General features: G+C 39.5%; 1 protein-coding gene across 7 annotated transcripts; it reads right to left on the bottom strand.

Moving 5' to 3' along the window:
- Positions 1-6,255: 6,255 nt before the first annotated feature.
- LOC125748426 (cartilage intermediate layer protein 1-like) lies at positions 6,256-13,909 on the bottom strand. Of its 7 annotated transcripts, XM_049024506.1 has the most exons (11): positions 13,888-13,909; positions 13,641-13,674; positions 13,468-13,501; positions 13,318-13,341; positions 12,153-12,324; positions 11,610-11,710; positions 10,022-10,193; positions 9,454-9,554; positions 7,893-8,064; positions 7,349-7,449; positions 6,256-6,614 (listed from the first exon to the last, which is right to left on the bottom strand). In XM_049024506.1, the coding sequence occupies exons 2-11, from the start codon at positions 13,647-13,649 to the stop codon at positions 6,610-6,612; spliced, it is 891 nt and encodes a 296-aa protein (XP_048880463.1). In that variant the 5' UTR covers positions 13,650-13,674; positions 13,888-13,909; the 3' UTR covers positions 6,256-6,609. The 7 variants fall into 7 exon arrangements, with proteins under 7 accessions (XP_048880463.1, XP_048880465.1, XP_048880464.1 ...); XM_049024508.1 differs by lacking the exons at positions 7,893-8,064; positions 9,454-9,554; XM_049024507.1 differs by lacking the exons at positions 9,454-9,554; positions 10,022-10,193.
- Between the last annotated feature and the right edge of the window lie 1,769 nt (positions 13,910-15,678).

The following is a 15,678-nucleotide window of genomic DNA, read 5'->3' as shown; positions in this document are numbered from 1 at the left end:
TAGATTAATTGTTTTCTTGTAATATGTATTTTGTCACCTCGTGCCCATTGCTTCCGGGATAGGCTCCGGACCCCCCGCGACCCAGCAGGATAAGCGGCTTGCAAAATGGATGGATGGATGTATTTTGTCAGTAGTGTCAAGCATTGTATTATGGAGAGATGTTCTGGGATCAAACATTTAAAAAAACGTAATAGTTTGGTGTTTACACTGTGCCAAAGCTGCTGGACTGGAGGACAGGTCCGGGGACGTGGAAGCAGTTTTTAGTGTGTTGAGTGCAGTAGGTATTTGTCCTGTGTTTGCTGTGTGATGTGTTCGATCATTGTTCTGATGTTGGTTATTGGTTAGTTATTCTGAAAGTACTGCTGATCTTGATCCAGCAGTCAGTGATGGTGGTAATCTCAAGAATCTATAATTGTTAGAGTGTACAATCTAGAAAGTATTTTCTTTGAGCTAGGTATTTTGTCAGTTTATCATTAGCTGCATTGACTAATTATCACACTCTTAAGTTAAAGCTATTGTACATGTTGCTCTTACACATATGGTAGACTGGATGGCAGACTAGTTGCTGGAAGTTGCTGGAATACACTTTATTAGGAGCAATATTCATACTACGATCGTGTGGCAGCAGCGTAATGCATAACATGCAAACACAGGTCAGGAACTGCAGTTAATGTTCACATCAAACTGCAAAATGGGTATAAAATGTCATCCCAGTGATTTTGGGTATGGCATGATCTTTGGTTCCAGATGGGCTGGTTTGAGTATTTGTGTTACTGCTGATCTCCTGGGATATTCACAACAGTCTCTAGAGTTACTCCGAATGGTGCGAAAAACAAACAGCATCTAGTGAACGGCAGTTCTGTGGACATAAACACCTTGGTGATGAGAGAGGTCAGAGAGTAACCAGACTGTTCAAGCTGACGGAAAGGCCGAGGTAACTCGGATAACCAGCCTGTACAACTGTGATGAACCAAAAAAGCACCTCTGGATGCGTAACTCATCGAACCTTGAGGCAGATGATCTACAGCAGCAGACTGTCAGGTTCCACTCTAGAAAGCGGAGGTTGCAGAAGGCACAAGTTCACCAGAATTGGGCAGCTGAAGACTGCAAAAATGTAGCCTGATCTGATGAATCTCGATTTCTGCTGCGGCAAATGGAAGGTAGAGTCACCATCACCAGCATGGACCCATGGATTCAACCTGCCTTGTGTCAACAACCCAGGCTGTTGGTAGTGTAACAGTGTGGAGAATGTTACCTTGGCACACTTCGGGCCTCTTAATATCAGTCGGTCAAAGCTGGACTGTCACAGCCATTGTGAGTATTGCTTTTAACCATGGTCATCCGTCCATGGCCACGATAGTGCCATCCTCCCAGGAATGCCTCCAGCATGATGATGCACCGCGCCACAAAGCAAAGGTCATCTAATACTGGTGTTATGAATAAGGCTTTATGGTTTTATAACAATGATGTTAGTGTCCTACGGTGGCCTTGCCAGTCATCCGAATCCAACAGAACACGAGATTAGCAGCATGGATGTGCAGCTGACAGATCTGCCGAAATTGTGTGATGCAATCATGTCAGCATAGACCAAAATCTCAAAGGAATGTTACCAGCATCTTTTGGAATCCAGACCATGAAGGCCTCGCCCAGTATTAGTATAGTGTTCCTAATAAAGTATGCAGTGAATGTATAATCCCTTTTTCCTCCCTTCTAAGCATACAGGTGGTGTCTTGTTAACAAGTTTGGATTGTGCAATATGGGTGTGTCTTTGGATGGGTTTATACCAAAATTACATAAATTTTCCGCTAATCTATCAGAGGTGTTGCAGTTACAGGATTTTTAAATTGATTCTGGTGCTTTTCCTATTACAGAAATTGCCAGTAGATATTTTTCTGCATCTTCTTTGCTCTTTCAACCTGTTTAATTTCATAATGGTTTCCATGCATCTGTTTGGATACAAACTGGCTGATTTTTCCTGCAGTGATGGCAGAGTGGCGCCCTTAGTCCCTGTAAGCTTTTGATTTCATTCCTTTCATATGCAGTTTCTTGGGTCTCCAGTGAATTTCTGATTAAGCTACAGTATATAATCTGTTAAACCAGTATGTGGTTAGTTGTATTTTATCACTGCAAATAGCAAATTTTGAGGAGTATTCATTAATTTTGGGAAGTTATTTAAAATGCTTCTAAATTTTGAAAGGGGTAAATTCATAGTGAGGTTATCTAGTAATCTAAAACACTTTTTAATACTTTAAATTTGAGATTAATCAGTTCTGGCAGAATAGAGGAAATGTGTCGACCTATAGACAGATTAGGTCAGGGATTGAATGTGCTAGTTTTCAGATGTTGCTTCAAGGTTGCTCTGGCGGTGGGATGTGAAGGGGTAGCAGATTCCGTCACCCAGGAAATGTGCACGGGATGTAACTAGAGTTGGATTTATTTCTGTGTGATGGAGGGAACTGCAGGTGGCTTTGGCTTGCTTATGAAGAGGGTGAGACCGAATGTAGGTCATGTTGAGCAACTTAATGGAAGTGGATGGTGTTCCATTACTGGGTCTGAAAACCAGCACTTCTTACATGGTGAATAACATGGTTTTTCTCCGAAAGCACTGCATTAGCAGTGTTTCAAAACACGTGGATTAATCCTTTATTTTTGTGAAGGAATTCTGCTGTCTCATATGTGGCGTACTTTCTAGCTAATGGATTTGTTAGGCTTGTCAATAAGGCCAAGTTGTCATGTGCTCATTAAGGATCTTAACAGGTTTCCCGTGTGAGATGAGCCCTGCAAAAAGAGCTCCACCCAAATAAAGGAATGATGAGAATGCGGTATTTAAAAAGTGATAAGCATTCAGCTGGTCTGAGTGAGCACTCTACAATATAAATCCCTTGGATTTTAACACTTGACACTAGAGTTATCAGATCATAGGTTCCAGGGGGGGCAGGGCCAACTATCAAGCTGTGGGGGGGGTGTTGCTTATGGGTTATGAAGGCATTTCCACAAGAATTAGTACCATAATTTCCAAATAGAGATCATTTGGAAAATAGTACATCTTACCAGGAATGGCCAGCCGTCGTATCTCTCTATACGTCGTATGTCTCTATCTATCTCACTATGGAATAATAATGTCCAAGATTTCACAAAGAAACTTATCAGGGATCTGCAAACATCTCACTTAGGCTGAGGTTGGTGTTTGTAATCAGAAAGGCACTGATCAGATATGGGCTATATGGTAGAGCTGAAATACAGAAAGTAACACTCATTAACAACATGAGTGTTTGTCTCGGGGTCACATGGCAGTGCAGTGGTTAATATTGTTGCCTCACAGCTCTGGGTCCTGGGGTCAAGTTTGTGTGTGGAGTTTGCTTGTTCTCACTGTGTCTTCCTCATCTGTCCTCCGGGTACTTTGGCTTCCCCCTGCAGTCCAAAAACATGCTTGACAGGTTAGACTTGCCAAGTTGTCCATAGCTGTGCATGTGTGAGTGACTGGTGTGTGACCATGCCCTGCGATGGGTGGGGACCCTGTCCTGGGTTATTCCCTGCCTTATGCCAGTAGACTCCAGACCCCCCCCCCACCACAACCCTGATTAGGATATGCAGTTAAAGAAAATGAGTGGATGGATTTAGTTAAAAGAATTAAAAACTGAGTTCTGCAAGAGTTCTGGATCGATGTACAAGCCTGTTTCTAAAAGAGTAGGCAACACATCAAAGGTTGAAAATGAGAAATTGTATTGCTTTGTGACAAATATATGCTCAGTTTGAATTTGATGCCAGTGACACATCGCAAAAAGAGGGGATAGGGGCCTGTTTACCACTGTGCTGCCTCTAAGAACACTCTGCAAACGTTTGGGAACTGAGTTACTAGAGTTTTGAAAGTGAAATGTTGTTCCATTCTTGCCTGATAAAAGATTTCAGCTGCTCAGCAGTTCAGGGTCTCCTTTGTCATATTGTTTCATGATGTGCCAAATGTTTCCAGTGGGTGACAGATCTGACTAGAGGCGGGTCATCTAGCACCACGACTCCTCTACCCATGCTGTTGTAATACACGCAGAATGCGGTTTGTCTTTCTGTATTACGCGCTGCTCCAAGCTCAGCTCTGCCCACAGGCCTCCTCCTCGTCCACTTGTGTTCCCTTGTCCACCACACCCTGTGTTCCCTTATTCCACATCCCCTTTCCCTTCCACTCTGTTCCGCCCCAACCTTAGACTGGGGCTCGTAACAGCTGAAATATACAAGGTCTTCTCTGAAAAAGACGTTGTCTGGATGGCAGCATATGTTGCCGCAAAACCTTTATATATCATTCAGCATTAATGGTGCCTCCCCAGATATACAAGCTACCCAAGCCATGGGCACTAATGCACCCCCACACCATCATAGGTTTTGACCTGTCCACTAATAAGCTGGATGCTCCCCCTACTTTTCAGCCCAGGGAATACAAAGTTCATAATTTCCGAAACAGATTCTGAAATTGTGATTCTTCAGACCACAGTCCATCTTAAATGAGCTCGGGCCCAGAGCAGTCGGTGATGTTCCTGGATCATGGTTAGATGTGGTTTCTGCTTTGCATGGTAGAGTTTCATCCTGCACTTGTGGATGCAGCGATGAACTGTGTTCACAGACAGTGGGTTTCAGAAGTGTTCCTGAGCCCATGCAGTGATTTCCACTGTAAACTTGTCTGTTTTTAATGCAGTGCTGCGCGAGGACCAAAGATCACGGCTATCCAGTATTGGTTTTTGGCCTTGTTTCTTGTGTTCAGAGATTTCTCTGGATTCTCTGTCTTTTACTGATATTATGTATGGTAGGTGATGAAATTCCAGTTATTTGTAGTATTACACTGAGGGACATCATTCTTAAATTGTTGCACTATTTGCCCACACAGTCTTTCACAGAACCTGGTGAACTTCTCCCCATCTTCACTGCACAGAGTGCTGAACTTCTCCCCATCTTCACTGCACAGAGACTCTGCCTCTCTGGGGGACTCCTTTTATACCCAATAATCTTACTGACCTGCTGCCAATTAACCTACTTAATTGTGAGATATTCAACCAGGTGTTTTGTTTTAGCATCACACAACTTTTCCAATCCTTTGTTGGCCCTGTTCCAACTTTTTTGAAACATTGCTGGCATCAAATTTTAATTGAGCACATATTTGTCATAAAACTAAATTTCACAGTTTCAACATTTGATATATTGGGTTTCTTCTATTTTTAATTAAATATGAGTTCATATGTTTTCCAAATCATTGCATTGTTTTTTATTTATGTTTTACACAGCATCCTAACTTTTTCGGAAACGGGGTTGTATTATAATTATAAGCCAAAAGAACCAAACATTGGCTGGGGTGTTTTACATTGTATCTGTAAAAAACCAAACAATGCTTTCAACACTAAGAACCTAACAGCTATGATAAAGGAAAGTCTATTTGGAACGTATGCAGTTGTTGAATTTGTGCAATACGCCACACTCTCTGCTGCTTATGGCTCCGCCTCTCTGAAGGTTAGCAGACCGTAGTGTAACATCGCCACCTGCTGTCGAGAAATTATACTCAAAACATAGTGAAGTTTACAGAGCTCCTTACGTGGTATGGCGGAGAAAAATATTATCTAGTAATAATTTGCCCACTTGAGTCAGTTATTCGTGCTCTCAAGCTAGCAATATGTGCGCTCGAATTAGTAATAGGCTACATGCTCTCCAAGGAATAATTCTTACGCTCGAGTTGATTTATGGTGTCCAACTCCGGTCCTGGGGGACAGAAGCCCCCACGCATTTTTGGGCCTCATTTAACACGCCTGATGAAACTCCTAGTGCCAATTATCACACAGCTCTTGGGCCGAAGCATTTGCGGTACAACAGGGAAAGAATTAAGCTGCGCAGGGCTCGGATCAGCGCTCTGGGACTGGAGTCTGACATCCTTTGTTTCCGGGAAACCACTGGGTCGTGTGAGATGTTTTCGATCATTAATCGGAGAGCATGAATTACTACACTTAAGGGGCTCCGTAGATGTGTTCAGCCTGTCAGTAATTCATTTTGGCTGTTTATTATAACGTTTCTCTAGCTGTGATACAGTTGTCAATAGAAATGTCACAGGATTATAAAGCTATTTTAACCATGAGGTTCAGAAAGCAAAACTGTTCCAGTAAAATAGCCATCAAGTATAAATAATCCGTAAGATTTATTTAAAATTTGAGGTAGGTTTATTAGACTTTTTTCCTGATACCTTATCTTGAATTCTTTATATGTACAAAAAAATCAAGAAACATGTAATTCATGACTGTTTTTATTTGGATCACATTATGAAGTATACGCTAAATATAAATGAAATTCCTTGATTTGAAGAAACTGGTATATGAGGTCAGTCCTTACAGTCTGACATCTGTAACAATAAGCATCAAAAATAGTTTGAAAATGTCTGAACATTTAAGCCCACAAACCCTAGATTTAGAATTAAGTTTTTTCTATGTTTCACACTGAATCATTTCCAAAGCATTACATGAAATTTTCTGAAACAATAAGGCATTAAAGATGAAACAGAATAAAAATTAAAACACAACAGAGACGTTGCCCTCAATCCTTCAAATCTCCATCCGCTGGTCTACAGTTGGACTTAACCTGATTTTATGCTGTAAGGAGAAAAATCATTTTAATTTACACAATGTTCTGAGGGAAGCACACAGAAGTCTACACATGAGAGTGTTACACAGTGTTTAGTGTGACCACAGAGCACAGCATGTCCTATACAGTGAGGTCCATAAATGGACAGAGACACTTTTTAGTAGTAATTTTGACTTATCGTATCCTCAGAATTAATATATTTGGAATGAAACAGGCTGTGCCAAGTGCAGACTGTCAGCTTCTATATTGTTAGAGTGATCATCTGCTTAGCTGTTCCCTGGACTTGTGTGTGTTATAACATGATCAATTCATGCACAATTAAGCAGATAGAAGGTGCAGAGCTGATTCTCTGTCTCTGTCCAGATACTTATAGACCACAATGCATGTGTTACGAACTCCTGAGATTTATGCAGTGATATTCTGATAAGTAATTTTAATTTTAAGTAGCTGCCATATTATTAATGAATAATTATTGGTTAAATAATAATTTTATCAAATACTATTTGTATTAATTTTACTGATCTTGTTAATATTTCTTATACTTTCTAAGAAAATGCTAGATAAAATTCAAAGTAAATTTTGATAACAGCTTTGGAGACGACCTTGGATATTAAAGTGCTAGCAAATATTTAATGATAATGTAATGCTAATTTAACATTCTGGCGTAAATAAAAATGACAGACTTTCTTAACTTGGGAAAATGTCAATGAATGTAAAGAAAGAGAGGTGGGTGCTGATTTACCTGGACAAAATGAAGGAGGACATTGAAAGCGAACTTGGTAATCCAGACATGGTTGCTTGTTTTCACTGTTCATACAAGCAAAGCCAGCAGTAGTATCACAGCTGGAAGTCGGAATACAAAGACTCATTAAGAGGCTTGTTTTAGATCACATTATAATCCGGCCAGGCTAACTGGATGTTTCATCTACTTAACGATGTCCTGTCACACGATCATACCACAAATTTTAAGTGCATCAATAACATTCTAATTACTCCTATAACAACATAATGTTTACTTAGTATTTTTGTTTTCTTTTAGCTAGAAAAATAAATGCATTTTTATATTTTTGGTGACATCCAAATAAACAAAGAATACTATTTAAATGTTAACACACACAGGAAAAAATGTTTTAGCAATGAAAGCCTATTAGAAATACGTCTCTTCTCTGAATCTCCTTTCCCGTTGACCCAACTGAAGACCATGATTGGTAACAGAAACTCTGCTGTATGAAATACTGACAGGTCATGGAAGTGCATCTTTGAATGTAGAGAAATAAATGTCTTACTAGTGGAAGGTTTGCCCTGTCTGAGAGGCAGGGGTCCCAGACAGAGTAGTGGCTTCAATCGCAATTGGAGCATTGCAGATCTTTCCTGGGTTTTCTTGGCGAAGATACAGTAGATTTTCAAAGTCTCCTACTCCACTGGGATCATCCCGGTCAAACCACTGAGTCCAACATACTGATCAGCAGAGGAAAGTGAGAGCTTTAATCAGGCAGACATGATGTCTTCCTTATGTCCAGACACTGTGATGAATTAATGTTACTTTTTCGTTTATACTTTATATTTTTTGCTGATTTCCAGCATTCCAAGTAAGTAATTCTTCTGAATAACTTGGTGTCAAAGCTTGATATTGTTACAAAGGTCAGCAACTTACAGATTTCAGTTTTCCAATTTACTACTATAAGAATCCCATGGAATCATTCTAATTTGTAATCAATATCATAACTCAACATCCAATTACTATTTCCATTCAACTGTTCATCGATTAGCTACCATACAGGGAGTCAGCTGATGCAATACACAGGTTAACTGATAGCCTCTGCCTCAGCACTTTTCAGAGTAAAAAGTAGGGATTTCTCTTCAATCCAATTCGATCCAATCCCAAGCTTGGTGTCGCAGATCCTGACACAAGTATTTGGTGCCAGCCGAACCCAGACAGTACAGATTATGAAAATGAAACACTCAGATTGAAAGTGTTCACATTTCAGAAAACGCTGCGTAGCTCACGGTTGACCACTTTGGTCAGCTGGTTGGAGTGAGATTTTCAATGTGAGACAAGTCTGCACAGACATTTACATGTAAGAGTTTATTACCTTGTAAATAGTTTGTAGGCTTGCAAACTGCTAATCACTAATACCTGTGTACAGATTGGTTTCTGTTTGTGATGCTAAGGGTGTTTCATGACTTTGTTGTAGGTTTACTTCAGAGGAAATGTGTTTTTTCATTTTCCTGCAATAGACCCTATTGGGATTTTGGAGGTATGTGTTATTCAATGGACAGGGACGGAATGTTACAAGCGTCTCAAAAATGAAGAAAACTGGGTAAAATACAAGAAAATGACATGCAAACCTCACTGCAATAATAGTCTCTTTAAGGTTCATTCAAGCAAATAAGAATGAGTTGCGTGGCCTAACACTTTAGACCTAAGCTCTAAGAGACTGAACACAGCTCCAGGTCTAAGAGACTGAACACAGCTCCAGGTCTAAGAGACTGAACACAGCTCCAGGTCTAAGAACCTGAACACAGCTGCAGGTCTAAGAAACTAAACACAGGTCCAGGTCTAAGAAACTGAACACAGCTGCAGGTCTAAGAAACTGAACAAAAATAAAAATAAACATTTTTCCATCTTCATTTCTCTACTACAAAACTCCCAATAAGGCCAGTTACAAACCAGTCACAGTTTGTGGACGGCAGGGGACACTGCAGATTGAATTTAAAGAAAATGACTATTTTTATTCTATAGTAAAGGCAAGAATATAGTTGTGGGTGTGAATGCTGGCTTTAATATGCGTGTCAACATGTGAACGTGCATTTAGACACACTGTAGAGAGATGGGTGCTGATTTACCTGGACAAAACGAAGGAGGACATTGAAAGCGAACTTGGTAATCCAGACACATTTGCTTGTTTTCACTGTTCATACAAGCAAAGCCAGCAGTAGTATCACAGCTGGAAGTCGGAATACAAAGTCATTAAAAGGCTTGTTTTAGATCACATTATAATCCGGCCAGGCTAACTGGATGTTTCATCTACTTAACGATGTCCTGTCACACGATCATACCACAGATTTTAAATGTAACAATAACATGTATTAATAGAAATGTTAAAACAGATTCTAATTACTGCTATAACAACATAATGTTTACTTAGTATTTTTGTTTTCTTTTACCTAGAAAAATAAATGCATTTTTATATTTTTGGTGACATCCAAATAAACAAAGAATACTATTTAAGTGTTAACACACTCAGAAAAAAATGTTTTAGCAATGAAAGCCTATTAGAAATACGGCTCTTCTCTGAATCTCCTTTCCCGTTGACCCAACTGAAGACCACGAATCCTAACAGAAACTCTGCTGTATGAAATACTGACAGGTCATGGAAGTGCATCTTTGAATGTAGAGAAATAAATGTCTTACTAGTGGAAGGTTTGCCCTGTCTGAGAGGCAGGGGTCCCGGATAGAGTAGTGGCTTCAATCGCAATTGGGGAATTGCAGATCTTTCCTGGGTTTTCTTGGCGAAGATACAGTAGATTTTCAAAGTCTCCTACTCCACTGGGATCATCCCGGTCAAACCACTGAGTCCAACATACTGATCAGCAGAGGAAAGTGAGAGCTTTAATCAGGCAGACATGATGTCTTCCTTATGTCCAGACACTGTGATGAATTAATTTTACTTTTTTGTTTATACTTTATATTTTTTGCTGATTTCCAGCATTCCAAGTAAGTAATTTTTCTGAATAACTTAGTGTCAAAGCTTGATATTGTTACAAAGGTCAGCAACTTACAGATTTCAGTTTTCCAATTTACTACTATAAGAATCCCATGGAATCATTCTAATTTGTAATCAATATCATAACTCAACATCCAATTACTATTTCCATTCAACTGTTCATCGATTAGCTACCATACAGGGAGTCAGCTGATGCAATACACAGGTTAACTGATAGCCTCTGCCTCAGCACTTTTCAGAGTAAAAAGTAGGGATTTCTCTTCAATCCAATTCGATCCAATCCCAAGCTTGGTGGCGCAGATCCTGACACAAGTATTTGGTGCCAGCCGAACCCAGACAGTACAGATTATGAAAATGAAACACTCAGATTGAAAGTGTTGACATTTCAGAAAGCACTGCGTAGCTCACGGTTGACCACTTTGGTCAGCTGGCTGGAGTGAGATTTTCAATTTGAGACAAGTCTGCACAGACATTTACATGTAAGAGTTTATTACCTTGTAAATAGTCTGTAGGCTTGCAAACTGCTAATCACTAATACCTGTGTACAGATTGGTTTCTGTTTGTGATGCTAAGGGTGTTTCATGACTTTGTTGTAGGTTTACTTCAGAGGAAATGTGTTTTTTCATTTTCCTGCAATAGACCCTATTGGGATTTTGGAGGTATGTGTTATTCAATGGACAGGGACGGAATGTTACAAGCGTCTCAAAAATGAAGAAAACTGGGTAAAATACAAGAAAATGACATGCAAACCTCACTGCAATAATAGTCTCTTTAAGGTTCATTCAAGCAAATAAGAATGAGTTGCGTGGCCTAACACTTTAGACCTAAGCTCTAAGAGACTGAACACAGCTCCAGGTCTAAGAGACTGAACACAGCTCCAGGTCTAAGAACCTGAACACAGCTCCAGGTCTAAGAAACTGAACACAACTGCAGGTCTAAGAAACTGAACACAGCTCCAGGTCTAAGAGATTGAACACAGCTGCAGCTCTAAGAGACTGAACACAGCTCCAGGTCTAAGAAACTGAACAAAAATAAAAAATAAACATTTTTCCATCTTCTTTTCTCTATGACAAAACTCCCAATAAGGCCAGTTACAAACCAGTCACAGTTTGTGGACGGCAGGGGACACTGCAGATTAAATTTAAAGAAAATTACCATTTTTATTCTATAATAAAGGCAAGAATATAGTTGTGGGTGTGAATGCTGGCTGTAATATGCGTGTCAACATGTGAACGTGCATTTAGACACACTGTAGAGAGATGGGTGCTGATTTACCTGGACAAAATGAAGGAGGACATTGAAAGCGAACTTGGTAATCCAGACACGGTTTCTTGTTTTCACTGTTCATACAAGCAAAGCCAGCAGTAGTATCACAGCTGGAAGTCGGAATACAAAGACTCATTAAAAGGCTTGTTTTAGATCACATTATAATCCGGCCAGGCTAACTGGATGTTTCATCTACTTAACGATGTCCTGTCACACGATCATACCACAAATTTTAATTGCATCAATAACGTTCTAATTACTGCTATAACAACATAATGTTTACTTAGTATTTTTGTTTTCTTTTAGCTAGAAAAATAAATGCATTTTTATATTTTGGTGACATCCAAATAAACAAAGAATACTATTTAAGTGTTAACACACTCAGGAAAAAATGTTTTAGCAATGAAAGCCTATTAGAAATACGTCTCTTCTCTGAATCTCCTTTCCCGTTGACCCAACTGAAGACCATGATTGGTAACAGAAACTCTGCTTTATGAAATACTGACAGGTCATGGAAGTGCATCTTTGAATGTAGAGAAATAAATGTCTTACTAGTGGAAGGTTTGCCCTGTCTGAGAGGCAGGGGTCCCGGATAGAGTAGTGGCTTGAATCGCAATTGGGGCATTGCAGATCTTTCCTGGGTTTTCTTGGCGAAGATTCCGTAGATCTTCAAAGTCTCCTACTCCACTGGGATCATCCCGGTCAAACCACTGAGTCCAACATACTGATCAGCAGAGGAAAGTGAGAGCTTTAATCAGGCAGTCTTGATGTCTTCCTTATGTCCAGACACTGTGATGAATTAATTTTACGTTTAATTTTACTGTGTGAAAGCTTAATATTGTTACAAAGGTCAGCAGCTTCCAGGTTTCAGTTTTCCAATTTACTACTATAGGAATCCCGCCATTGCTATACTGTAGGAGCCCATTGTGAGAGTCGCTGTCCATCTGTCACAGACTGTTAAGCCACCTCCCTTGGTGGAATTGGCATGATCATTGTCTTCACTTTTACTGAGTGACAGCATATAGTGTTACTTGCACCTTTATTATAACCAAATGTGTAAATAATAATAATTAATAAAGAATTTACACACATTTACATACAGCTCTGGAAAAAATTAAGATACCATTCCATATTTTTAAAAGATTTACATGTTTATACACTTGTTGAGCAACAGGCAGCTTCCAGGGTGAAACTTTCTGAGACAACAGCAAATAAGAACAATGTGAATCAGGAGAAGCTGGTAAAAGCCAAAAACCAGCCAGGCAGAGGGCTGAAGCGGCTGTCTAATACCAGAGAGACTGTCAAGTCATGCAACAGCGCCTCATGAACTGGAGGGTGACATCAGGTGATCTTCCAAAAGAATGGGAAACATTACGTGTTGTGAAGTGCACTGCTGACAGTCCATAACAGACTCCACGAATGCAGAAGCCCTTCATGAATGAGAGGCAGAGAAGAGCCTGGCTGGAGTTTGCAAAAAAAACTGCATATTATACACAGATATATTGAGAAATGAGTAAAACTGTTCTGTGGTCTCTTGATTTTTTCCAGAGCTGTTTGTGGCATATTTTCTGGGGTCTCTACACAGCCCACCATGTGAGAGGTTGTTACATCGATGTAAAAGTATTGTACAGGTACTTAGTCATTTAGCCTATATAGTTCACTCGTTTCAGGCATGAATTATTACTAGCTTGGTTAAGTATATGGAAATCGTACTCACTGTTCGCCACAGACCTGCATTCCTCTAAAACGATTTGAAACAGCATATGTTAGACATTACACAGTAAACAAACATATAAGATTACTTCAAAAACATGTGGTTTGGCAAATCAAACTCTCAAAAATGTTCAGAACAATCAGACATATTTACCTGTCATCAAGATGGTCCACACAGCCAATATAACCTAGAGAGAAAATGTTTTTTATTATAAAGGGCTTTATCATACAGGTTGGTCATGCTTTCTATATGCTGAGTAATACCATGAGTACATAAGCATACATAAATTAAAAAATGTTGTTCTTATAAAATAATGTGTATATTACCTTGATCATTTTAGCAGAATTACAGGAGCAATGACTGAAAAATGAATATTTTAAAGTTACATAAAATCCACCCTTTTACAATTTTCATCAACATTTCATACCATATCACAATTTATTCAATATATTTTTGACACTTTATGAAGGTTTACTGAACTGTTTTTGGTGTAAAATTATTTGACAATTATTTAAAATCCATCAAATATATTTTATATTTTTGAAAATATTACAATATTTCACCAGTACTTACATGTGGAAAAACAATACCTGCAGAAGTCTGTCTGTTCTCATAAAAGGGAAATTTTCTCCTTTAAATACCAGGACAAAGAGGAGGAGACTCAGGAATGCAGGTGTAAATGCCCATTAGGAGGCCATGCTGGCGTTACAAACTCATAATGTAACCAGCTTAGATAAATTAGACAGGTACTTTATTGATCCCAAAGGAAATGAAAACATTTTCCCAGGGATAATGAAAGTTTTCTGATTCTGAACTAGATGCTCTCCAAACAACAAAAGTTAATTTTTTTAGCAGCAATATATCAAAATTAATACAACTAGAGATATTACAGTACCTCACAATAAAACACAGTAGAGACCAAATTACAAAATACAGTCAAAATACAGTAAAATACTGTTTCGTAGTAATTCAGTATTGTTCTATATACTGTAATTGCATCGCAGTGCAGTTACAGTAGTTTATTGTAAATCGAAATACAATAACTATCAGGCAATCGTGCTGCCAGTAACTGTAAACGATTTCCTTGTATATTTACTGGTATGTTGTGCTTTGTAGGCTATTACGGTAATCTAGCATACCAGCACTTATCAGGGGTGCAGCCTGGTGATGCCCTGCCTGACGCTTATTGTGTTACCATTGGGTGTCCAGCAGGTGTGTCTCCTCTAGAAAATTGGAAGTGCAGATTGCCAGTAGCAGGCTGAAGGGGGCATTATTACACAGAAGCCTGTCTGTGCGGAGATGTTGAGTAATAAAACCGTACTATGCAAAGTGTGACCTCTTCTTTTGTTACCGAAATAAAATCAGAAAATGACTGATCTATGAAGAGTCAAACCCATGAGTGATAATTAGGGCTAACATGTCTACCTGCCACCTCCAAGGCCAGTCAATCCTCTAGGCGACTTTGTCCCGTGCTGTAAAAAGGCTGTCTATTCTTTTTTAAATGATAAATAATTGCACACCTTGGTGATTAGTCACATACAGTCCTGTTGTAATACCATTAAGTAAATTTTAGCCGTCTGTATATATTCTGATTAGAAATTATTCATTCATTTTCTGTACCGTTTGTCCTACGCAGGGTCATGGGGGTTGGGAGCCTATCCTGGAAACCAGATTACCCACTGCAGGACACACACCATTCACACCTATGATGGGCAATCTGGCAACTCCAATTCACATTTGTGGACTGAGGGGAAAACTGGAGAACGTGCATGAAACCGCAAGACGACGGCTGTTTAATTTCATGGTATTCATACATTAGCTGTGCTGATGTCTGACCACGAAACTGGTTTTTGCCAGATCATCTGCATCAGGTGTACAGTTCCTTATCACTTAAGACGAGGAACAGCACGCACCCTAAAGCCATCCTTGGTTGTTTACGTCTTGCTAATTTGAAATTCCATCTGCTCATATTTGCGATGTTTCCTTGCCAAAAACCGTAGACAAAGGTCAGTTCTCCTTTGTTAGTCAATTCAAAGGTCCCCCATTTGTCTGTTTTGCCTTGCAGTGCTGAGAGCTCAGTGACCAGCTTAGCCTGATGAGAGGCTTGTAATTCCCCTACAGGCCTGGGACTGAGACCTAGACGGAGTAAAGTTCCCATGTAGGTCAGATTGCGCCTTTTATGACCATCTTAATACACAAAGCAAACAAAAACAAAAGAAGGTCCCCAGTAGGTGTGTTTATTGCACGAGTCCTATAATCTAATCTGATCTGATCAAAACGCGTTAAGATACCACTCTGTGCTGAGCATTAAACATTAAGCTACCACTCTGTGCTGATGCAAAACTACCACAAACTTGTCTGACG

The sequence above is a fragment of the Brienomyrus brachyistius genome, chromosome 9 (assembly GCF_023856365.1).
Source record: "Brienomyrus brachyistius isolate T26 chromosome 9, BBRACH_0.4, whole genome shotgun sequence".
In the NCBI taxonomy this organism is placed as follows: domain Eukaryota; kingdom Metazoa; phylum Chordata; class Actinopteri; order Osteoglossiformes; family Mormyridae; genus Brienomyrus; species Brienomyrus brachyistius.
Note: the sequence above shows the minus strand (reverse complement) of the source record. Positions and strands in the feature narration are given on the sequence as shown.